The 26,985-nt window shown below is 37.1% G+C and overlaps 1 protein-coding gene across 4 annotated transcripts in view; it reads left to right on the top strand.

Annotated features, from left to right (window-relative positions):
• Positions 1-26,985, top strand: part of LOC118262350 (E3 ubiquitin-protein ligase RNF13) — a 33,450-nt gene that overhangs the window by 1,395 nt on the left and 5,070 nt on the right. For 2 of the 4 annotated variants that reach the window (XM_035573610.2, XM_050697695.1), the window contains exons 2-11: positions 822-1,015; positions 14,331-14,497; positions 18,485-18,576; positions 20,757-20,859; positions 22,858-22,966; positions 23,291-23,465; positions 24,066-24,226; positions 25,005-25,103; positions 25,296-25,348; positions 25,801-26,054. In XM_035573610.2, the coding sequence (XP_035429503.2) occupies positions 926-1,015; positions 14,331-14,497; positions 18,485-18,576; positions 20,757-20,859; positions 22,858-22,966; positions 23,291-23,465; positions 24,066-24,226; positions 25,005-25,103; positions 25,296-25,348; positions 25,801-26,054 (1,303 nt within the window). In that variant the 5' untranslated portion in view covers positions 822-925. Of the gene's footprint in view, positions 1-821; positions 1,016-12,534; positions 13,191-14,330; positions 14,498-18,484; positions 18,577-20,756; positions 20,860-22,857; positions 22,967-23,290; positions 23,466-24,065; positions 24,227-25,004; positions 25,104-25,295; positions 25,349-25,800; positions 26,055-26,985 lie in introns of those variants that run through there. The other 2 variants (XM_035573611.2, XM_050697696.1) reach the window with 2 other exon arrangements.

Raw genomic sequence — 26,985 nt, 5'->3', positions numbered from 1 at the left:
GGGACTTATAAAGCAATTGCTGAAAAGTGGGTGTACATTGTACAGTGGCTTAACATGCTGTAATGTGCACCTATGCCCGAGAATAAAAGATGTTGTAGAATTAAGACTCCCATAGTGAGTCTTATGTAAGTTATAATAAAACTTACTTAGAAATTAGCTTTAATACTTTAAACTCAAACTGATTTCTGTTGGTATATGAGACACAATAGAAAAGATATAATGTAGATCTGCATTCCTGCATACCGCAGGTTAAATACTCAGAGCAACTGTTGAAGACAAATCTTAGCTAGCATTGGTCAACAATAAACCACATTGCTAGTGAATGTGTCAATAGAATGATGTGTTAAAGTGCTATTCCATGTCCTTGATATATCCTAGAAACAATAAGGTCCATTCTATAACTTGGATTATAAACAATTCCAACATTTTTAACAATACCTGCATAGTTACTTCTTTGGGGAAGGAAAGTTGTATTGTCAATTATCTAAGATATGTTTCTGACTTACTATTTATTTTGTGTTAGATTTATTCAATAATGTTATCTGAAATAGATTAATAAAGAATAAGTAACAGTAAAATGTGGTGAATAAAATAACTGTTGGAAATGTTTTAACATCTATGCACTCTATTCCTGTATCTCTTTTCACTCACCCCATTTTACGTTATGGAATTTCTTGCATCTTTGAATGAATATTCTCTCCGGAACAAAGATCATTATTTGTCGCTAATGGACCAACAAACTCTCTCAATAGAGATATTCCTTATCAGTCTTATTTATTTATTTTTGACTTTATTAACTTTTTCTATATGTTTTGTTTCAGGTATAAACCATGCAACTACCTCATCGGCCTACACGAACCTGCGTAGGAGCGCTTGAGACTTGAAACAGTAGTTCCAGTGTGGAAGCACACGTAACGTAGACACAATGCTGACCATAGCCCTCACACTGCACTTGGCTCTGCTGACGGAGACCTTCGGCAATGTCATCGTGTACACACAGGAAACTCCACATGTTGTGAGTAGAATTTTCAATATATTGTATTGGAGACTTGAAAAAATATGGGTGTAGGTTTTCAATTCAGTCACTTTTTATGATTTATTGCATTTTAATTGGTTTTTGTCCGCATCTTCGTTCTTGTTAGTTTAGTATATCCTATTTATATTTGATCTTTGATCATTGATTCAAGATGTTGATCAGAATTTCGTTAACACTGATCCTGTGTGAAGTTTAACTGACACATAGGTATATATCTCATTTGATTGGTAATTGATTAGTCGTTCAAATCCCTTTTCCATAATTTATAGAAGAATTATAGCCATAAAGTGTAGTCTTTGCATCCAGCGTCTTGTGGTGAACGGAAAATGAATGAAGTGCCGCCAAACTAGGTACTTGTTATTGTTGTTACTCGTCGAATAACACACTGATGACAAATTCTCCACTTGTTCGTGCATTAACGATGATCAATGCTCTCTTGACGTCCGCACCGAAGTGTGATTTGTTCGCGGCGAGATGGAAGGATGTATGTCGTGAATTTTTAAGATTGTGTGAGAAGATACAATCTTATCTGATAATTTAGTTTAAAATTATTGTACTTTTTTTAAATAGGTAGTTACATAACTTTAACTATATAATGTATTTACTAGTAAATAAAATAAATAACTGGCTTCCTGTCCAAAATCAAGACCTATTCTAATGCCTTGTTCGCACTACGCTAGTATTTTAGTCGAGTGGTGAGTATTTAGTAGCTCTCTCTTGCTTCGATTTTGGCAGAAGCCAAAGAGAACTATGTACTTCGCTACTTGATATTATTAAATATTAGCATAATGCGAACAAAGCATTATGTATTTAGTTACGTTTTAAGAAGATCAATATTTTTTTCATAGAATTGTAAAGTATTCCGCCATGTTATTTAAATGTTATCATGGTAAACAATATATTTGAACACCAAAGATAAGGTGGAAGTTAAATATTTGGTTATCTATAGATTCGACAATACAAAAATATGCTATATCATTGCCTAAACAGCTGTTTCACTTATAACGTTAAATGTTTTAATAACTATATGACTCTTTTGTTAGTAATTTATAATTATGCGATTAACTGAAAGCTACATGAAGATTTGGGTCTTTTTTTAAACACGTACTAGGATTTTCTCGTGGGTCGTGACGTTTACAAACATACACACATACACATGACACTAAGACCCGAAACAACAATTTGTGGTTCCGCTTGTCAACCGATTCGGGAACACACAGTCTTAATTTGTGAAAATTATTTTTCACTGTATCTAAAATCTTTGGAAAAATAAACCCTCGTGTAATAAGATTAGGGTATAGTTTTAGTAAGCTAAATAAAATAAATTATCTAAATTCTCTACATGTTAAACAGCTGCAATAATTCGCACTTGGCTCACAATTTCTCAGCGAAAATACGATGTTAATGACTTGCGTCTTAATTACTGTTACACAGGATGTGTTAATTAATTTATTACAGAGGTTAACACGTGCGAACTTTAACATCCTTTACAATTAGCACCCTATGGACATATATAAAAATTACAAATGAAGTAAAATAATAACACAAGTAATTTTCTTTAAAAATATTCTTGGTAGAAATAGGCATCCACTTAACTACTCAACAATTTTGGTTATTAACTAAAAAAAAATTCTATCCGCGAATCGAACTTAAACCCCTTGCTCGGCACTCTCATTTCTCGATCAATGGTTGTCCATTGTTGTCATGCTGTTTTTTAATTAACTAACTATTTGACTATTTGTTCAAATAATTAATAATTAATTTTAGTTAAATAATTTTATCAGTCTCAGCTTCTGTTTCGAACAACAATACAACAGACAAAATGTCGTTGCCCCTTCTTCATAAACAATTCCTATTTGTTCAATGTTGGAAAATATTAAATTTTGTAAATACATAATTAAACACCAAACCAATTATTTATTGAAGAAAGAAGAATAAAGGTATGAAATAGGTATATAAGATTCGTAGCAATTGGCGTTCCATTGTCTCTGCCTACCCCCAAGGATATATGACGTGAGGTTATGTATGTGTGTATGTATGAGTTAAAGAAAAACAAGAACCTATTAAAATAGAGATTTATATTTTGTATCCAGGGAACAACTAAATAGAATCGTAATGTCTCAAGAAAATTGATTGATTTGAAATAATACGAAAAAAAACTAAGTATAATTATTGCAACTATAAAATTGTAGGTGCTTTTAGGGCAAACTCTATTGATAATTTATCTTACTTACCGTTTAAAAGGATACTATTAAGCCTCTAATTACTCTCAGTACTAAGAGACTAAATAGTAACAAATGTGTATTTACTGAGACAACAACAAATCGTATCTTATCTATACTTTATACTTTATTAATATATAAAGCTGAAGTCTTTGTTTGTTTGTTTAAACGCACTAATCTCCGGAACTACGGGTCTGTCCGATTAAAAATCCTTTTTGTTTTGAATGGTCCATTTATCAAGGAAATTTTTATGCTATAAAATATTACGTTACGATCAAAAGTAGCCCAGCAGAGCGGGTGAAACCGCGCGGAAGTAGCTGTGTTATGATAAATAGAAAACGTAGTTGTTAGTCATAGGAAGTTACCCTATCATTGTAACGAATGGCCCACACTTGGCTCCCAGCACTATCGAGAAACAGATGAATGTATCTACTCTACTAGAATGTATACCAGTAAATCACATACTCTTTCCTAGAATTTCAACCCCCATCCATTGCTCTTTAAGTATCTTTGTACGATTTGTTCAAAGTCCTAAAATCATCTTTCTAAAAAGTGGAAAAAGTTTTGTTTATCCGTCAAAAACCTATGATAAGACATGGACGTTATGTAGAATGTACTATCGTTAAACTTATTTCATTCGTCTCATTCCTTATACCACTATCTTGCCCGGAGAAAGCGATGATGCGGCCTCCGATGAAGCCATCTGCCTATAAGCAACCAATTCACTCATGCCTTGCAGATACCCAGCTTATACCGTACGGGATACACAGACTGTGGCAAAAACTATTGTATCTCAGTCTCTTTCGCTCTGCAAAGAACAAAACACGTCTTCATAATTTGCAAAACAAAAACTGCCAGCTAGTAACATAACACATGAATCATAATCAGCTGTTCACATCTTGCATAGAAGTCAATTAAGATCAATGAGCCACCAAATAATTGTTAAGAATTGTGCAATGAAATCTACCAACCTCTTGTGTCACCTTCAACCAGGAAGCGAATGAGTTAGTGTCCATAGGTCATTGATAAATTGTTCATTAATTGTTCTCGGTCAATGTCAGGGGTCCTGCCAATCGTGTTTGGCACGTGGATGGTATATTTTACCTATAATTTTGTATACATTGGACTAAAATGAGCGTTTTCTGTTAAGAAATGTTTACTCAGAATTAAGACTGATCTGTCGTACGCGTTTGATATTCAATAGATTCTTTCCTCGTAGGATAGGAGGTGAGATTAGCATGTACTTACAAACAAATCAACTCGTGACTTTGTGATTACTTCCTATCCTATATTGATTAGAGCTTCAAGTTTTAGGACAGATATCTCCTGGTCCTATGGGATTACACAAACTTTCTTTCATTGACTAGTATTAAAACAGCTTCTACTTTTGCCATAAGATCACTCTAAGCTCTCGAGAGCCGAAATCCATTCAAGTCTCAGCTGACTTACGGCCAGCAGCAATAACCTATATATCTGTAAAGTTTGTAGAGCTCCTCTATAAAATTAGTCCTAAAAAAATCGGTTAATATCGCCAGCATCAACAAATCTCGTCAAAAATGGCAACCACTTTCATCACCCGTAGTGTTTAGGTTATCGCGAACGCGAATCTCTCAGTGAAGTGTCGAAGGTTACGATACAGGTGTTATCTGTTTATCTTTGGACATAAACGAGTACACAATCGATACTGTTTGCATGTAAAGACATGTAAATGTTAGTAAAGTTACTATTATAGGTACAATTGTAACCCAATTACAATGCTTCTCTTCTCTACCGAAGCGAATGAAAAGTTTACGCGCAGTTCTTTACAAATCTTCTCCATGAGTGACTTAACTCTTTAGTGCTCATCTCAAAGTCCTTTGTACCGAAATTTTCAATTCGTGTTTATCAGTCAAGCCATAGAAAAGTGGGTGTTTGGGGAAATACATAGCACTGTTATACGTATAGTATCTGGATTACAAATGCATCTGTTCGTGATGCTACATACGTAGTAATCTGAATAATCCTCATGTGTTTCCGTGGGAATCCCTCCACATGTTATGTTTTTATTTGTCACTTATTTATGACTAGCTACTTCTGCGCGGTTTCACCCGCTCTGCTCGGTTCTTATTGATCGTAGCGTGATGATTTATAGCCTATAACCTTCCTTCAATAAATGCGCTATCCAACATAAAAAGAATTATTCAAATCGGACCAGTAGTTCCTGAGATTAGCGCGTTCAAACAAACTCTTCATCTTTATAATATTAGTATAGATATAGTTCTTCTATAAGTCTGGATGTAACGAGACAAAACCATTGAGGTTTAAAATGACCAATTTAAGTAATACAGAAATATACTTACCATTTACTGGTACTAACAACCTATAATAAAATAATGCCACAATCTATTCAGTCCATTGTCCTCGTGCAGCGGTGCGCGAACATTTTGATGATATATTCGCAGTCACACATGGTCGATAAAAACACTAAAACACTCTTTTTCTCACTCCAACACCATACAAGTGACAGAGATAGCATATCAATATAATAGCAACTAAAAATTTAATAGCGATAAGTTCTTAGTCCTTTGAGTCAAGGTCCAGACACGTCGTTCATGGTAACATTTTGACATTGATACAACCTCTAATACAACTGGAATAAGGATGTTTTTCGCAGTTCATTGACCATTGCGTACCGTACTGAATAATATTAGTTAGTCTGGAAAAATCCTGATTTAGGACTCCGCTTTACAAGGTGAATCGCTAACAATGTCATCAATGGATACTTACTCATACTAAAACAAAAACAGTAGGTATCCTTGTATTTGTATTTTCGCAGTCCTTTAAAACTATGTGTATTTAATGTGTTCATCAGAATTCCTGTTTACAAGCCCATCCTAGTTTTATACCAACACAGAAAGAAGTAGAGCCTGTTTGAACACCCCCTAGTTAATAACGTAACCGGCGAAAAGCGGATCTAAGTACTATAAATACGCCGCTTGTTTTTTGCACACATATGTAAAGAGTTTACATATCCATAGTCCACATCAGCTGTAGGCCACATTAGCCTACTTTATTATGTGTTTATCTTTTATTACATTGTACTAAGGTTGGGTCGGTGCGTGTCTGAATCACTTAGTAAGTGAATCACGCGTAGTTACTTAATATAAATATGTCGGTCCTTTTGGGCTTAGTAGTAATAATTGTAAACAAATATTGAAGTTGTTCTAGGACTGATATTAAGATTCTTGCTTCTTAATTTGGAACCTAAAAAATCATGGTTTACGATCTGTTTTTGCTTGAATTAATCTTATCCAACTTTCTTAAAAAACGGACCATCTAATTGATTTTTTGGTACTAAAGTAAGCTCAGTCGCCTTCTTTATAAACTGATACAACTCAAATATCCATATTATTTCCAGTTTACAAAAATATCTCAATGTGTTCGAAGAATATGTACCTACGTATTACGTACACGATAAAATGACCTTTAATTCCATGTTAATAATGTGCATTTATGAATGTGTAATTTACTCTGATCAACTTGTGTTCTTGTCGCGAAATTTTGGCCCCAAATAAGTTCATTCACATCAAATAAATTGGTTTGCCGAACACACGTCACACGGCTGTTTATCTTCGCTGGCATAAGTAGCTACAGTGCATCATACAACGATCGGTATGCAAACAAGAGACCCATAAAAATTGTTTCTAATGCGTCAATGGACGTTGAAGTTTGCTTTGTTTTGGCTAGGAGCTATTTTCTGCATGGTAACTGCAATTCATGTACTGCATGTAGTATAGATTGCGTAGTCAATAAAGATCTGGTATATAAAGCTTGTATAATCACGCCAATATTGTTTGATTAGCTAATATATGTAATAAGAGAACCTCTTTTCCTAAGTACCTAATACTTATTTTTCTAAGTAGAAAATAAAAGTAGCCTGTTGCCAGTTTGGTACATTTATGCCAATCGATACGAAATTACAACGGAGGATGGTGGGCGATCAATAATATCGATGCGAACTACATAACTAGCAATCATTTTGCTGACAGTTACGCAATAATTATTAGTTTGTAATGTAGGTACTATACCTACGTGGCTAGTTTATTGCTGTAGCTAGTGTTCATAAAATACTATGAGTATGTTTAAAAAGCAGTAGGGTTACTCGTGATGTGGACAAGGGAAACCTCTCTGATAAACCTAACCTTACTAAGATACTGCGATCATAGCGTCATCATAGCGAACCCCTCTTACGTAGACGAGGCTGTGCAGTGCCTAGGGCTGTTGAGTTTCGAATCTGCGGACTACCTAGCGGGTTTATCGAGGCTACGGCTCGATTTTTTTTGTCAGTAAGAGTCTGTTATTTCTGACACCCCTCGGCTCGCCCAAGGCGGAAAAAGTCATTGGATGATTTTCCCCCCTTATTAAAAAGTGCTGTTAAGTTTAAGTTTCAATTTCCGACACTTTGCTAAGGAGATTTTTCTTTCAAAAACTTTAAACCAATACTTCGTTAATTAGAGAAACAACATTAATTGTGATTGTTGGTAATACGAGATTGTCGATCGCGTTTATTAGGTAATGCTTCCTGCTATCGGTCGTTTAGTCCAAGTCACACACATCTTTAGCCCTACACTCGATTTTCCTTCTTGACAATATCAATCGATCCGTCTTTTCTTGTCTATCTCTCCTACTCCTTTCATGTACCGACATTAATTCATAACTAATCTCTCTCTCATTTCCCTCAGACATATCGTCTCTCATTGGCGTTATTTTATTTTTAAATAACATTGTCAAGTAATAAATTACTCCGTAGAGAGCATGGTACAGTGACGTGGCGGGTTTAAAGATCAATATGCGTCGGCCATAGCTGCCAGCCAGCCCATTGGACAGTGACTAAACTTAAGTCATCCCCGCACCGCTACGTTTGCTTCAAACAGCTAAAGCGTATTTTTATTTTCATATTTTATGAAGCGGCAACATTTATAGCAGTTATGTCCCGGTCATTCATTCAAATACGTTTGGTATTATACTTATCTAATATGACTATGCAATAGTAGCAAATTAAGTGTCGGAGAGTCATGCTTGGGCACGAACGGGCCGGCTCGACAGAAAACCGACAACTTGCGTTGTGTTTTGTTGTGTGAGTGAGGTTACCGGAAGAATCCCAATTACCCCCCTTCCCAATCCCTTATTCCCCAACAAACCTTGAATTCCTAACCCCTAAAAGGCCGGCAACGCACTTGTAACGCCTCTGGTGTTTCAAGTGTCCATGGGCGGCGGCGTTTCCTTACCATCAGGCGATGCGTCTGCTCGTTTACAGACTTATTCCATAAAAAAGCCTTGTATAAAAGCACCTTTCTAGATGCCGTATTAACAGATTTCTACTCCGTCTTCAAACCGATATATTTATAAAATGGAAAATTTATTTTTCTCGATAGCGTTTCATAAATCTGCCTCGGTAATGATTTCCGCTGTTAGCCATCTTTCTCATATCCATTGTGAATACTATTTCATTTATTTACTGAAAATACGATCAATAGAATAGTATTTTTGTAGTTTCAAGGCTTTAAGGTTCTTTTAAATAAAAAACATTACCCCACATTAGGATTTTCCTGTGTCGTGCGTTTACAAACCTACAATTTCACATGCACATGACACCCAGACCCGAAAAAACAACAATTTGTGGATCACACAAAGAGTTGTTCCGTGCGGGAATCGAACCCGCTACACGTTGCATGGCAGCCAGTGCACCAACCGTGCAGTCAAGCAAGGTTTCATTTTAAGACACCATTCATAGTAAATTATTAGATGAATGGCTATTAAGGCACTATTATTATAAATACCCGAACTATGCTTGACAATAGACAGAGATGTCTCTATTGCCAATTTAAAACGAATCCAAGAGCCTTCAATATCGACTACGCCTAACCACTAACAGTAATGATATCCGAAAACATTTCGTTCCATCGTAAATTACGCCTAATTGAATAGAAATAAAATCACATTTCCAATGTAACCTAGTTGATAGTAACTTGATAGTGTGCGTCACTACTATGCTGCGTTTAGTATGCTGCAACTGCTGGTACATAATCAAATTATTTCTTTGTATCGTAAGAGTTTACATGACGATGGTTGTGTACTGGCATGAATCGTATGTTTTCAATTATAAGTGACTACATAATTATATCTGCCACGGTTTGCAATTTGCAATTAAAACGCTGTCTTATGTGTAATGTACCTTGTCTTGTATGCACGTTAGTCGAGTCGCAATTTATAGAGTAGGAGATTGCAAGTTCGAAATACTCGTTAATATTCCTAAGGGCTTAGTACGAGTACGTTTTGTGTTTAAAGAGATCGAAACGAGACGTTCGGCGCTCTGATTGGCCGGCTCCTATTAACCAACCAATCAGACCATCGAACGCAGTCTCGTTAAACATAAAGCAAACTGGTACTGGGGCCTAAAAAATAATAGTTGCTTGAGTTGAAAATTCTTATTAACCAACGAAGTATCTATAATACGCCATCCATAATATGTTTAACAATATGAACAGACTCTTCAAAATTAGCCTAATAGCATGTTTTAAGTGTAAACATTACATTAGCGGTATAATAACTTACGTCAGTATTATTAATGCTATGACCTAGATATTTATTTTAGGCTAAACCTAATATGAATAGCCTGTAATGAAACACTAAACAAGCCCCCGTATTCATGGCCTATTTTTGAACACGTAGGTGTTGTATGCCGTCAGTTTTTATTAGATCAGGGTCGTGTTTAATATATATTGTTTAAAATGCGTCTACGGCATAATCTCCCTTGAAAGCGAAGACATTTTATTTCAGCAATTCTCGACCTTATATCCAACACGATAGCTCTTCTATAAGAAAATCAGTGTCAAAGGTTCTAGGGACATTGGTTACTCCATGAATGTTTTGTTATATACGCCTATCCTTAATCTCAAATCCAATAGCTAGGAACGTATTCTTTCGTACTTTGGCCACGGAGTACGCAGAGGTGGTGAAAACCTAGGAAAACTGATTGTGGTTGGGAACACCAAAGGCAAGAGATCGCGCGGACGTTCCCCAACGAGATGGAGCGATCAGGTGAAGGACTCGTCCTCAAAATTTTACACGGTTGTAAGAGACGCGCTGGACAGAAACCGCTAGAAGTAGAGCATTCGCTCCAGATGCAAATAGGGTTGCCAAATCCAGACTGATCATTTCCTGGACATTTCTAAAACCAAGAGCGGAATCGTGAGTTGTGGTGTCACATCCGAGACTAAACTGTAAAAGTAGGAATTAAGCGCGACTTGCGAGCACGTTACAACGTTTGGGACAGCTCAATCAAGTTATCTTTCAATACTGGTTTAGTGTCCTTAAAACACAATCATATCTAGATAATATTATTAACAAATGATAAAAAACAAGGTCAAATAATATCTCTATTCTTTTATACATACACGTTATTTGCAAACATTCAAAATTGACAATCGTGATTATCTCATTACTTATAATCATGTTAATTGTCGTTATTATGCCATTTAAACTTATCTATGACTATACTATTGATAATATTGAATGGTCGTGCTGAATGCTTGAACACACACACGAACGTCTTTGGACTTCATTTTATTAAATATATTTGCATTAGTACCTTTTGCCAGCGGTTTCGCTCGTTCTCGTGGTGTCTATAAAAGGTATCCTATCGTCCAAATCATTCCCTTCTGTATACCAAATTTCATTAAAATCCGTTTAGTAGTTTCAGCGTAATTGACGGATTAAAACATACAAATAGACATACATTCACATTTATAAATTAAATTTCTAATCTCCAAAAAGCCGGCGAAGCACTTATAACACCTCTGGTGTTTCGGGTGTCCATAGGCGGCGATTGCTTACCATCAGGTGATCCGTCTGCTCGTTTACCTGATTATAACATAAAAAAATATATTAACAAGGAAATGATAGTACGTCTGATATTATTGAAGTAAAAATAGTATTTCATTTACAAATTCGATGATAAAAGTAATCCATAATGTTAGGTACTGGGTTGATTGTATCGTTGATGTTCTGAATTTATCTTATCTGTGATCGGAATAGTATTGGCTGTTTTGTTTACAAATAAATCACACGTATTTCCATCGTGAAACGTTTCTTGTGCTATGGTGGGCTTCACCGCGAAAGTCTAGTTATTATGTTTAAATAATAAAAAACTTGAAAATTATAATTTCGTATACTATACTAGCTACTTCCGCACGGTTTCACCCGCTCTGCTCGGTGCCTATTGATCGCAAAGTGATGTTTCAGCCTATAGCCATCCTTGATAAATATATTATCCAACAAAAAAAATAATTATTCCATATCGTACCAGTAGTTCCGGAGATTAGTGTGTTCAAACTCACAAACTCTTCAGCTTTATACATTAAATACTAGCTTCTGCCCGCGACTTCGTCCGCGGAAAATTAAAAAAATTAAGGTTGTACTACCCCTAACATTTAGGAGGATGAAAAATAGATGTTGGCCGATTCTTAAAGATACCGGATAAGCACAAAAAATTCATCAAAGTCGGTCAAGCCGTTTCAGACCCAAAATACTGCCTTGAGAAAATCCATTCTTCGTATATATGTTGAAACACGTCGACACTGATTGGTTCTATCTATATTTAAAATACTTAAATGTTATGTATATTTACTCTAAAATATGAATAAATACGTGAAGATATTAATAGTTATGCACCTGGAGTAGTTTCTTGCCAAATAATTTTCTGACAAGAATATTCAAAACGTACGCTTTGGCAAGTTTATGTATGCAACTTTGGAAATACCATTGCAGATGCCATCAATGTCCAGATTTAATACCAATAATCAACGTTCATAAAATATAAGTTAAAAAAATACTAACTACCGTACTCAGAGACATTAAATGATTAATTAAACTATTCCTTAGTAACGATTTTATTCCGATAACAAATGCTAAAGAGTGGGTTAAAGGTTAGCGTCCACATCGCACGCATCGCATGTAGGCATTGCTGATGATGCGGTCCTTACGATGCGGATCAGTGGACGCAGTTGTATGAGTTTCTATACAAGACAAACTAAAATCAGTTGCGTGCGATGCGTGTGATGAGTACGATGCGGACACTTACGTACCTTAAGTAACCATTAAACGACTGAGTGTGGCGGTAACAGTTATTAGTACGTTACATATTGTAATCAGACAGCTATTAATCTTATCTCACGTGCGGAATATTTCCATTCGATAACTAAATAACCGACTGCTGGCATTAACTACTAGTCTTCATTAGATCTTCTTAGTAGTAGTTACTAGTTACCAACCTCCTTGCGTGCTCTCGCTTTTTTATTTGAATTGCGTTTGTCTATGGCTTGGAACACGACTGCCAGTGTCATTGTTACAGTGTAGCTGTAGTGTGGTGTTATGCCAGTATTATTTTATAACTGCGTTCGGTTTGTAGCGAATATCATTTAAAGCGGGAGGCATAAATCTTTTAAATAATTTTTGTAATAGTTATCTTTGATTGATATATATTATTACACTTTTGCCAATACAATGTTTTAATTGATAAAATATGCTGTGTTATGGACAATTATCACCATATCGCCATTTTATCCCTCCCGCAGTATCGCTAATTAAACTGAACGGAACAAATATCAAGTTTACACTAGTTTTTATCAGTGGCTGAACAACTAACGTACATGGACAACGCATGTGCTTCGCCCCAATGTAAAAGTGGTATTGGCTGAAAACTATAATTAACATTGCTGGATAATGTAAAAAAAAGTGTTTCACGTCGGAATAAAAACTTTTTCGTTCGTCATAGAATGTAAATAAGTTGAAAATTAAAGTGTTTTGGCTGTGGTTTCAAAATGGAGGTTGGTCTTCCGCCGATGAATATAAATGCAGTGCAAGTGCTGTACCTCGTCGGAATGCAACATTTTGTTAGTATTTTTCCTTTTCTTAGTCATCTGATAAGGGAGTCGTTTCATATTGATAAAATAGTTTAATCTACTGAGGTTTATTTACTAAGCTTAACTAACATTGTTGAGGAGTTCACACGGTCCACTCCGATAATGCCTATACATTGTAGATAGTTAGTTAATTAGAACCTACCTCAGGTTTATCAAGCTATAGATCACTTGATTGGGATAAAGTAATTCTCAATTATAATGAGTTATATGTAGTTATTTATGCAATGATTTGCTTTAAATCCTTCAATACGTGTTACTTGATTTTATATTACTTATTGCCGTACTCAGAGACTTTTAATGATTACTTAAACTATTCCGATTTTGTTCCGAAAACAATTGCTAAGGACTGGGTTAAGGTACCATTAAATGACTCTGAGTGCGGCGGTAAATAGCATATGACTCGCTGAGCTAATTTTGTTGGCACAAAGATGGAAAACAATTTGCAGAAAGGCACGGTAGAATAGGCAAAAATTTACATCTATCTATTTTAATGAGAAAACCCTAAACAAAAGCTGGTGGACTTTATTTCTAAAGTAGGTATTTTCCCAGTTACATTACCAAGGCTGAGTGTGTCTGTAAAACTGTTCATTACCAACTAAAACATATTTGCACTCATCTGTTGATACAACTGCAAACAACTGCACATTGTTCGAGCCAGTTTTAATATTTGTACACAATTTACCTACTATCATTGTAATTCAATATCAATTTTATCTCAACATAGGTAAATGTCACATTTACTATGTTACTACACATCCTATTGCATATGGATGTGACCAGTTATACTGGTGAATATTCAGCGTTACTACAGCTTTTGCCCGCGTCTTCGCACGCGTTAATTATAATTAATACATCTGGAAAATACCGCATAAATATCTGAATATTTATGCGGTTTTTTTGGGATGTACTATGCTAACTAGAAAAATAACGCTCTGTAATGTCTAGGTACGCATATTTCGGGGGGGTTTGAACCCCCCCCCCCTGGCTACGCCTATGGCGGAAAACGACTTTTGTTTTATACTATGTAACTAGTTGTAATGATGTGCACGTCTGAGTGTCTTTTCGTAGATCAAATGTATTTTAACTACAAAAGGAATAAATTACTTTCAGATAATGGAGGAGTTCCGCGACATGCCGGCTAGTTTCGGCAACGACCTGCCAGCTGACGGTCTGCGCGGGTTCCTGGTCGCAGGCGAGCCTCCAGACGGCTGTGGCCCTCTCCCCAACCCGCCGACTGTTGATAACTTCACAGGGAAATGGATAGTACTCCTTGCTAGGTAAGCTATAAGGTCTTTATTCCTTTGTTTCTCGGAAAGTAAACAAGTTAAATACGTCAATACACCGTTCTTTAAAGGATTTTCAACTTTAATGTGTTCTAATAAAAGTCAAAATAGTTTTTTATATTACCATCAGTAAGAACAAAGCTCACTGTCTATCCGAAGGTGTACTGTAGCTGGACAACCGCACTAGTGACATCGCGAAAGCACTAACTGTCAATTTTTATATCTGATCTCAATCAAAATCACTTAGATTAAGATGAAGTTTCTGTCAAAAATCAAAATTGAGCCAGAAGTTTAGGATTAGGAAGGTTATTTTAATCAGGGGCCGTATTATGAACTTTTAAACATCCATGCAAGTTCCAGGCAATTCACTTCACGCCCGTAAACTGCCTGGCTAAATTTCGTATTATGACATACATTTATTAGGCCGCCTTCTGAATTGTTCACTTGGTCTATGGCTGGTTTGTAATGTTTGCCGGCGACGTTCGGAAGTATACATTTTTTATTTTCGGTAAGTTACGGTTTTCTTTTAGTATTGAAAAATAACATAATATATTTCCAAAACAGAATATATCATAAAACAATACGTACAAAACATAGTGAAATATAAATCAAATAATATTGAGCTTGGATAACAATTTAAATTGGACTTGTACGTTATGTGATATAGATATAGTTTTCGAACGCAGCTTAAGCTTATTTTCGATACAAATGCGCGGCACCGGCGTTTAAAAAACGTGCTGTGCATAGGCCATTAGAAGCAGTAGGCACTAACCTTTTAAAAACTAAAAAAGGGACAGGAGGATATATAAATAAAACACCAATATTAGTATAAAATATGTATTATTCATCTTCAATAATTAGGAGAATGTCATCTTAGAATTGTGTAGGGGGTCGGGGTACGTATATGTTTTTAGTATCTTTCCCAACTGAGATACCATATTATACAGGCTGAGATGCACGCCACTGTCGAATAACTGATAAAATCGCCTCATCTTCCAAGACTCTTCTGCCAATAGAGTTACTGCGACCAGTCGCAATCGTACAATTTACACAGCGATCCATGTCGTCAATATCCGATTGATAGGCTTGTGGCGACACTGACAAGTGACAGATGACAGATGACAGAAGTCGCACATAGACTATCGACGAGCAAATCAATGGATGACGTCACAAATATCCTGCATCGCACATATGAAGTTTGCGTGCGAATTAACACGGATAGAAAATCCCAACGAACAACAGTAGGGCAGAAAGCCCGCCAGGCACGATCACCTCGCCTGGTCGGAGGATCCTCCTTTTCTTAGGGAACTTTACTCGCTGTTCCCTAAAGTGGTGACCCCCGACGTGATTGAAACCAACCTTCACGGAGCAGATCAGCACCGTCATCCTTATCGCCATCTCCCTCACCCATCACTTCTCCGCTGAGCGGTAATCAAGTCGCAGCCAACCAGCATCCTCGGCCTCATCAGGGACCACCACACGCTACATCGAAGATATGCAGCCTGGTTCTTCCCTACGGCCTCATCAGCGTCTAGGCACAGCACTCTCTGCACACGGTCTGAGGACGCCTTCCTCCCGTCAACGCAGACGCCAGCCACTACGCACCTACCCTCGCAGTATCTATTCCCCGACTCACTGTGGGACACTGCGAGCCTCACTACTCCGACTCACTGGAGTATAACCCTGCACCGCTCACCCGACTCACTGGGCATTCAGCGGCACAGTTCCGACTCACTGGAACTAGGGACATTCTACACTGGCTCTGGCACCGCTCGTCTCAAGCATCGACAGCCGTCTCAACAGGATCGACCTCCGGTCTTGGGGGGGAGTGATGTGGCGACACTGACAAGTGACAGATGACAGATGACAGAAGTCGCACATAGACTATCGACGAGCAAATCAATGGATGACGTCACAAATATCCTGCATCGCACATATGAAGTTTGCGTGCGAATTAACACGGATAGAAAATCCCAACGAACAACAGTAGGGCAGAAAGCCCGCCAGGCACGATCACCTCGCCTGGTCGGAGGATCCTCCTTTTCTTAGGGAACTTTACTCGCTGTTCCCTAAAGGCTTAAACAGTTGTCCAAAATAGAGAGTCAGGAAATTTAGAGATGCAAGGTCCGTCAAAAGTCCTTTATAAAGCCTAGGTCGTGGGGTTAAACAATAAAACATGGAAAATACGTGCGCACTCAGAACGAAACACAATGAACGAGTGTCATCTGTCAATCGGTGACTGACTGATGTCAGACAGAAGTGTTGTAAGAAGTTTAAATCACAGAGTACGTTATACATAAATGATTATTTAGTTTTATATTATAACTTAAGTTTTCTCGCTTCCTAGATAGAAACAAGGTACCATATTTTGTGATTTCCCTTAGAAAAATATGACGGTTTTTTTAATATACATTTCAACTAGTTAACTGCTGGGCCCAAAAGTCCCCTTCTCCTTTATTTGCAATTTTATTCGGTTGCAACAAGTACTTATTGAATTTTTATTTTCGATTTTCAATTTTTGTTTTCTTATTTCTATGAGTAGCCGGTGCACCTCTTCCTTGGTAATGCCACGTCACCCACGTGAACATTTATGCCTGAGGTGGTATATTCTCCATTGTAGATTCAGATTTCGTCAGACAATAAAAGCCTCTTCTGTTGATGTCGATGGGAAGTTTTGGCTGACATCTTCTGGATGTTTTTGCAATTGATGTTTTTGATGTTTTTTTTTTATGTTTTTTGCACAGACATGAGGCTTAAGCACATCGCAAAGATTCGCACTAAATCCTCGGTAAGCCTATACTTTTTAACCAATTCACGGTCATCGATCGAGAATGGGTCACATTGTTAGCGTATTACGCTGTATGGCCATTTGGCGCCTCGGCTCCTCGTCACTACTTGCCAAAAAATCTAATATTACCTATTCCTCACACATTATGATAACAACACTAAATAAAAACCCTAAAACAAACTTTTCAAGACTAAGCAATTCAGTTTAAGCTGCAAGTAAGACGCTTTTATTGAATTGTTTTGAAAGTCGTAATTTGACAACTAACATGAGAATTGAAACGTCAAAATAGCGTTCATAATACGTGTAAACGCCAGCCAGCCAGCCAAAAGTCGTGCAGAAATCGGTTTGTATTGTCACGTGACCACTGACTGGCTGGCAATTGTGTTCATAATACGAATTAGCCGGGCAATTCATTTCACGGCGTAAACTGACTGGAAATAAGAGTTCATAATACGGCCCCAGCACTTAGCCTACTCTTTCATAATAAATACAAAGCTACATCTTGCAATACGAGGCCAATGATGCATTATCAATAACCTGGTATTGGCTCCACATAAAAGCTGTCCCTCTGACGTCACTCGCTGAACGATAACACAATATGTGGTGACTAGTGATACAGAACAGTGCTTAATGTTAATAAAAGTGTTGCTCTATTCTGACAATATAGTAAATTTAGTTTAGTACTAACGTGAATAGCTCTGAACAATACAGTGCAAAATTTTCCTGCTTAAAAGTACAAGTTTTCAAATTATAGATTGGTTTTTTTTTTAATTAAGCCCACACATTAGCGTATTCTTTGTATCGTGGGTGCGTTTACAAACATATATTTTCACATACACATGACACCCAGACCCGGAACGAGTTGTTCCGTGCGGGAATCGAACCCGCTATACGTTGCACGGCAGCCAGTTGCCCGGCTACCGCGCCATCTGTAGTCAAAATCAAAGTGCATCAGTGATGTCCGTGCAATAAGTGTCTTCAATCCCCAAAAGGCAGTTGTAACTCCTCTGATATTGCGGGTGTCCATGGGTGGCGCCGATTGCAAGAGGGACGGAGCTATACAACCTACATAGCTCCGTCCCTCTCACACTGCTCAGTGATCGACCATACTGACACAATTGTAATAGCAGACTAAGGCCCCTGGTGATCCGTCTGCTCCTATCTCTGTATTAATTAATCTGTCTCTCTTCCAGATACAACTGCAGTTTTGAAGTGAAGGTGCGCAATGCGCAGGCGGCGGGCTACGATTGCGCCATCGTGCACAATGTCAACTCCAGTGATCTCGGTGAGTGGCCAGCCTCCGTAGAATAACAGTAGCATTAATAATATAGACATATCTTGTATACAATGTCATTTCTCGAAGAAACATCCACATAAACACATCTCCATTGAAAATCAGTCACTATTTCTTTGCCATAAAGCTCAAATTCGCATTTTTTCTCGAGGGCATCCCTCCAGCTTCCTCAGACAGTTATCTCCCTACAACGGCATTGTAGTGATAAACTTGTTTGCATACAGACGCAATAAGCCTCTAGTCCATTACTTTTTTAATAGTAAATAAAATATTTCCACAATGCAGGCCATCTCCACGACTTTTTTGTTCCTAGTAAGTGAAATGTTTTCTCATTTCTGGTTAATTTGTGTGTGTTGTAATGAAAAAATGCCATCAATTTATTATATGGATATCTAAATATTAAGGATTTTTAAAGAAATCTTTATGTCTTTCAGAAAAAGAGATTAATTATTGATGAATTACAATTTTACCATACTACTACTTTTTTTTTTCAATACGTGGCAATAATCTCACTCTCTTCAATAACAACACTGGCGAACAGTGGACACTGTTTACCACGCCGAGCAAATAAATTAAATATTAGGGACCTGTCTTATACTACTTATATTATTAAGTTCTATATATTACCAAACTCCCTAAAATGCTCATATTTTGTTACATTACAATGTAAAAATTAAAGTTTACTTTGCCACCATAAACATCTTTCAAAAAAATTATCATAACTCAAAAAATCTTACAGTCCTTATCCATGTTAATGTGATCCAAAAAGCTACCAGTTTGTCCTATGAAAACAGTAATCAGAAACAATAGGTATAATAACTCGGTGCAACAAGTACAATGAGTTCAAATGCACCAATGTTCCAGCGTTAAGATAAAAATAATTTCCGTAGTTAATGTAAAAATAGAACGGTGTAATTACACTATCGGTATTTGTTCCACTAATAAGCTAGTTAGGGACATACAAAGTAAGCATTTATTAATGCAATGTCTACACGACTGTTGAGGTCAGTAGCACTAATGGATTCCCAGTTGTATGAATTAGTTTAAAATATGAGAATGTAACTTCAAGAAAAGAGCGGAATCCTTTTTAAATGACCGGCAACGTACCTGTGACTCCTCTGGTATTGCGGGTGTCCATGAGTGGCGGTGACCACTTACCATCAGGTGATCCGTCTGCTCGTTTGCCCCCGATTCCATAAAATAATGAATAATGATAGAAAATATAATCATGCATCGTGTATGTGCAGTGCATGGCAATAAGATCTAGGTTTGCAAAATTACATGGGATTTATAACTGGTAAATAATAAGTGTTACATCTCATAATATTCCTTCGGAAGAGGCAGAAAATGTTTCATGTGCTGATTAATAAATTGAAAAAGCGTATGACGTTGATAAAAGGATACTTCAAAAACGCATTTCTGCCATATTTCAATTTATTGCACCGACTTATCTTTCGATTAGATACATTTTAGTCTTTCCTTAACCTGAGTGAGAGTAGAACTCCTTGCCGGAGTCTGTGTTTCCTGATGGTTATTAACCTGGGTGTCTTCAAAGCCTGAGTGAATAGGTTGCTTATGGACAGACGTGCTCCATCGTAGGCCGCATCATCACTTATCATCAGTTGAGATAGCGGCCAAACGTCGACCCATTAAATGTAAAAAAAAGCTAATAAAATTATGAGATGGTGGGCGTATAGCTCACCTTTGCTTGGTCATACAAATGTAGCTCGTAATCTTCAATTAAAATAATAAACTCTACTGTTTACAATAAAAATAACATTATAATCTTGTGTTCCATATAAAACGCTTTCTGTGCCCACTTAAACGATAAGATACTATTGAAGAATTTAATACAAAACATTACTAAACAAAGTAACCAATAGCCCATTGTACGCTAGAGTAAATAAGAACAATTACTGATGTCCAACATGCTATCATCGCCACCACACGATGAATCTCACTATTCATACAAAAAAGTCCCGATTACATGGAAAAAACTTAATCATTATACAAAATGAATTTTGTGATTTCGGTGGCGCTGCGCGTCGCGGACGTGGCATATCGAACTGTCAAATTCAATACTATTTATTTTAGTTCCGATTTTCGCCACCGACATTTAATGGTATGGTTTTTTGAAGATGATTTGTTTACCTTTATTATTTTGTTCGCAGAGACTATGTCGGCTAAAAATCCGGAGGGAATAGAGATTCCGTCGGTATTCGTGAGCGACCTCGCTGGCTTACTGCTGGGCGACGAGTATTTGTATACAAGCGGGTGAGTCACCATGTCCCTCAGTTACTTCAATCATAAAATTATGTGATAATGTGAAACAATTATATCGATAGTGTTATTAAAATGTGTTTGTTGTGCGCTGGCGCACGTTGTGTGTTAGATGAGATGTGTAGTGTCAGTGGGGCGTTAGAGCCTGAATGCACAACATTTCACAATGTTTTCCGTGTACTGTGCAATTTAAAACCTTTTGGCAACTATAAAAAAAGCGTAAGTATTACTTTATGTGTTTAGTCTGTTAAAATAGTGACACCATCAAACCGTCATGCACAGGTTGTATTGGGTAGTGATACAAAAATACTTTTGTATTTATTTGATTGATTGGTACGTTTTTTGATCTACTTAGTGATTGTGATATTAATATTTTTACAACCAAATATTTGAAAATAGAGTTGCTAGTAATAAATGCAGTCGACTCTCGATAATCCAAACCTTCGATAATTCGAAGCTCTTGGTAATTCGAAGTTATCACGAGGTCCCTAAATAAATCTCTATATTTTTTTAATTAAATCAATAGTATTTTAAGAGTTACTCGAATTCCGAATTAACGAGTGTCGACTGTGTTAAATAATGCTTATCTAGAAAAACAAGCTACTAAATGAAGCTTTCTTTTTAGAAAATAAATATCAGCTGTCTTAATCTCGTGAGTTAGTTATGTTTTGATTGATAAACTGTTTAATTTTGATAGATAACATCTTAGTAAATATATAATATTCATCTGTATGCTGTAATGAGTAAACGTTATTCTAGGCTTATATTGTATTCGAAAATATTGCATTGTTATGTTTGCTTCATAATGATATAATAATTTCTAGCAAAGGAGTCATTAAAAGTTAAACTTACCTGGCTTTTAATTTCCTTTCTTCCGTCTTCCGCATCTAATAAGCTTTTTTATGATAATACTTCTTTAAATTCTCTTTATTTAATATAATTATATCCTTATATTTTTCAATATAGTCTTTTAAATCTTCTGTAATATCTTTAAAAATGTTCAATATCTTCTTTTAATTCAATACGCATAATAAAACCAATATTTCAAATAGTATAATATCAGCGATGCACCGATAGCGTTTAAATTTCGCGGTACCGATAAACCGTTCACATGCGTTACGTTATTTTTAACCGCACATAATTTTGTCTATACTTGTGGAATCCTTACATTGGGTACATCATTTCTTTGCATGGCTTGCACTTGTAATGCCCATCACATGTGTGGCCCATTCGGTTCGCGTCGGTTCAAGTTAGTGGTAGCTTATCGTGCGTAGTAATTTTATTTAGTTGTTTGTCATTATAATGTCAATAATGTATCAGTTAAGCAGACAGAGAGTAAATGTGCAATCGGACTGTATGGTCCTGCGATCTAACTGCTGTTTTAACTGTACAGTTAAATCGTAAGGTGTGAGCATGCATTGCTGATGTTAACCCTAAAATCTTGACAATATTGACATTTGACATGTTCTATTGAAAGTGTTAAGTTACAAATGTGTGTGTGAAGTTACAAATTGTTGTTCCTGATCTAAGTGTGATGCGTAGGTTTGTGAAAATGTTTATTTATGTGGTCTGTGAGTCCAGGATACAAGACAAATAGAGAGGGGGGGAGGGGGCAACGTTAAAAAAAGCTGTTTAAATCCAGAGATTCTGGATTTAGATGAAATTGTAGACCACACTGTACACTATGGATGCATTGAAGTGATTTGATTTAATTAGATCGGTTGCAAGTCCTTCATCATCATCATCATCAGCCGAGAGACGTCCACTGCTGAATAAAGGCCTTCCCCTTAGTCCTCCACGTTGCAAGTTCTTGCTAAATTGAAATTAATTAATTAATTGCTAGGTTGAATTTATCTGTGGAGGCTTGTTATTGGCAATTTAAGTTTTTATAATATGTTACCTATAATTATTGTGATTAGTCCGTAAGCCTTCTTTAAGAATAAATAAATAAATATAATATGTTGTAGTGATAGTAAAGTATGATTGTTTCAGTTTCTATATAATGGTAAACGGCGACCTCCCGTTCAACATCAACACACACCTGCTGCTGCCGTTCGCGATCGTCGTGGTGCTCTGCTTACTTGTAATACTTATATTTATGGTACGTATTATTTAGTTAATAAGGTTTAATATTGCATGCATTTCATCATTTAAAAAGTCGAAATGTGTTGTTAAATTGTTTCGTATGTGGATTTGATCTTCATTCTTTATGTGTTTGATTACAAAAATTGAGGGATGGTAAAACTATTTTGGAATTTGTAGAAAAACAGTTAAGTTAATAAATGGGTTGACTAGCGAAAGTGCTAATTTTCAATGTTGTGTATGTCATAATTCTAAAAGAAAAAAAAATATATCATAACATAAAATTATAACACAATTTATGTATTTTATAATATACTAACCTGTATTTCTTTAACACTTTCAGATAGTGAAATGTATAAAGGACAGGCGCCGCGCCCGACGTCACAGGCTCCCGAGCCGATCTCTGAAGAAGATACCTACGTGCAAGTTCAGCAAGGGAGACCCGTACGACACTTGCGCCATCTGCCTCGATGACTACCAGGAGGGAGAGCGGCTTCGAGTCCTGCCCTGTGCACATGGTGAGACAACGTCACGCATTTATAACTTTGGTGGTGTTGTGGGTGTCCTTAGGCAATTGCTTACTGTGAAGTTTGCCATCCATTTTTTTTTTAAGTTTTAGGCCGGTATCGGGTCTGCTGATGGTAAGCAATCGCCACAGGCGTTATAGGTGCGTTGCTGGCCTTTTGGGGGTTAGGAATTTAAAGGTTGATGAGGAATCTAGGATTGGGATGGGGGGTTATTGGGGTGCCTTCAAAAGCCACTAAAACTTAAAGAAAAATGTGATTGTGTGTCATCTATTCTCGAAAGTTAAAGCACTTAAGTATGCATATTTATTTAGTATGCAGGTAATACCCGCATTCCTGCCAGGTACTATAATATATAGTCTCAGTCTCACTCAGTCAATACAGAGGCAGTAATCATTGTTTAGGTACTAAATCGACCCGTCATTTCAAAAGATATGGCTTCCTTAAAAACCATATAATGCAGTGTAAATAGCTACTGTCTCCGTATTTCCTCACACTCCCCAAGAAACAAACATGCTCAGCTTTTAATCTCCAGTACATTGTCAGTCAGTCTCTAACTGGAAGGTATTATATAAATTGTTTGCATGTTCCCAGCGTACCACGCAGTATGCATAGACCCGTGGCTGACGCAGAACAAGCGCGTGTGTCCCGTCTGCAAGCGACGCGTCTTCGCCGCCGGCGAGCGGCGCCGCCTGCATACTGACTCCGACGATACCGACACTGAACCACTACTCAACGACAACACCGCCACACAGGTACCTACATATACTTGAATACACTCATTAAATCATATTCATACTTACTCACACTCACATTTACTCATACTCACTCACACTCGGAATATACTCATCTCATTTATTTCACTACTCACACTATTACTATTCACCGTACTCTTGCTTTTCATTACTCATTCACTAATAAATGAACTCATTCTCACTCAGTCAAACTAGACTATACTAATATTCACTCACTCATTCTTATACACTTATATTAATCTTACTTGAATATTAGTGTATTCAAGTAAGATTTAAGCAAACACATACACGTAACACAGCATTCACATTACCAAAGTAAAACGGGGTGAATAGGGATCGAGAGGTGAATAGGGACAGAAGAGAGGTACAAGGAAATTCTTCATTGTATTTATTCACCCCTCTTTTTTTTAAGTTTTAGGCCGGAATCGGGTTTGCTGATGGTAAGCAATCGCCACAAGCGTTATAGGTGCGTTGCTGGCCTTTTGGAGGAATTTAAAGGTTAATAAAGAATCGGGGATTGGGAAGGGGGATAATCGGACCTCCTAAGAAACCTCTAAAACTTGAAGAAAAAATGTGATTATGTTACTTTATATAGAATAAAGTAACATAATCACATTTTTTCTTTACTTTTGTCCCTATTCACCCCGTTTTACGTGTATAACACTCAGCGGTGCGCAGACACGCACCCATACTCACTCATTCACAAACTCGCTCACTTTAAACACACTGTATTGTACAGCTAACATGATATAACAATATTTTGTACGTGTATGTCCAGGGCGGTACGTTTGAGGAGCAGAGCGTGAACCCGTTCGTGCGCGCTACTGAGTTCATGCGGAGACTGCGCCGGGACAACCAACAGAGGAACAACGCTGAGGTATATTTATCAATATTATATTATAATAGTCAGTACAAAGCTTAAGCTTATGCTTAAAGCTTAAATAAATAAAACGTCATAAAGAAAATTTATATGGCAGTTACGATCATTCGCAACTGGTGATTCATATTATGCTACACCTTGTGTATAGATTTATTGATGACAATCTTCTAAAAATAATTTTAATTGCAGGCGGCTTCACAATCGGAAGACAATGACGAATCAAATAACGTTAATGACGATACGTAAGTAATTCCAACTATACTATTTATATAAAGTTAAAAAGTTTGCTTGTTTAGTTTATTTAATATCCGGAACTACTCGTTCTATTTGAAGAAATAGTTTTGAGAGGAAAGTTTTGTTCAATTATAAACTGCCACACACGTGTAGTGTTGATGAACTTTATTTTCGCAGGCTTTCTATTTAAACTCTCAAGATTTATTGATAGAGAAGGCCATGTGGCACTAAGTTCGCCTTATTTACCACAACTTTATAGTACTGTGTACGTGAAAGATTAAATAAATAAATGAACTCTGAATTAATTATTGTGTTATCTCACGTAACTGTTTGACGAGGAACTCGACTAGTTTTAGGCCATGCTACAGGTTCATATTCATGAGCAGCATTCCGCGACACACGACGCGGCGATTGTCGCGCTGCTACCATCCTCTATAAATGTATTTGGTTTGATTGTCAGAGTGGAGACTGGCGATAGAGAAGCGTTGCTTCCTTCGGTGTCTCCAGTGGGTACTAGTGCGGCCCCTGCAGTCCCAGCAGTGACGACGGTGGCCAGCGAGCGGCGCGGGCGGCGGGCCCGGCGCGCCCGTTCTCACAGCGCCCATACCGCCCGGCCGACCGTACAGCCCACTGTACAGCCCAGCCGGGCCAGGGACACCACGCTACTCATCTCCGACACGCACTCCATCAACACGGAGTCCACCGGGGAGATCGGTACGTTTCATTTCTATACTACTTCGTAACTGATATACGCTTGTTTACTGAACAGGTCACTAACGTCCGAATAATGAAATGCTGCTCAATTTTATGTTGCACTTAAATATCGTGCTATCTCTGTCATTTTATAAGGAATTTATTGATAAGGACAGAACTAGTTTTGGGAGCGTCTTAAAATTGAGTAGTATTTGAGTATTCGGGCGTGAGAGTAAAAATGGACTCTCCGATTGGTCCAGTCCGCAGCGATGCGTTCCATATTTTTTTATGACATTGCGCCATTACAGAGTTGCTTCGCGACGTAACGCAGCGCAACGGACAAATGAAGCCTCGCTCTTAAGGGGCATGCTAATTATTACAGCCGGCTTTCGCCAGTTATGTTATGACTCCCATCTGACTTAGACAAACGACATTTACACGCTAGTAGAACGAGTGAATAAAAAGACATTATGAAATTGATGAATGTCAGTAAATTCAATAAAAGATGTCAAAACTCTTAATTTATATTAAATCTTAGCCACAAATTGACTTTTCTATTCCCTCGTTCTCCTTATATTAAATGCTTTTGTTTCCACCACATGCACGCTGTGTATAGATGCACGAAATAGCCCAATAATGCTTTACCCAACCTGAGAACGGAATCTTCAGTAGTCGTGCTTACGTCCACTCCACCCATGAATCTCTTATAGTTTTGAATGTAATTTAAATCTTCCTACACTTGTCCTAAACTACTTTTTGACACAATATGTCTTCTTTTTCCATTCTCCCCTATCAGACGTCATTCTACCACAAACTCCTTTCATATTACTCTCTTTCATATCATTCTTCGCAGTCGCTTTGTTAAATGACTATCATTCATTCATTCATTCATTCTTTCATTCGCATAAGAAATATAAATAAAAAACTTAAGTACAAAAAAAATCTTCAAGAG

This window comes from Spodoptera frugiperda, chromosome 12 (assembly GCF_023101765.2).
Source record: "Spodoptera frugiperda isolate SF20-4 chromosome 12, AGI-APGP_CSIRO_Sfru_2.0, whole genome shotgun sequence".
Classification (NCBI taxonomy): domain Eukaryota; kingdom Metazoa; phylum Arthropoda; class Insecta; order Lepidoptera; family Noctuidae; genus Spodoptera; species Spodoptera frugiperda.
Note: the sequence above shows the minus strand (reverse complement) of the source record. Positions and strands in the feature narration are given on the sequence as shown.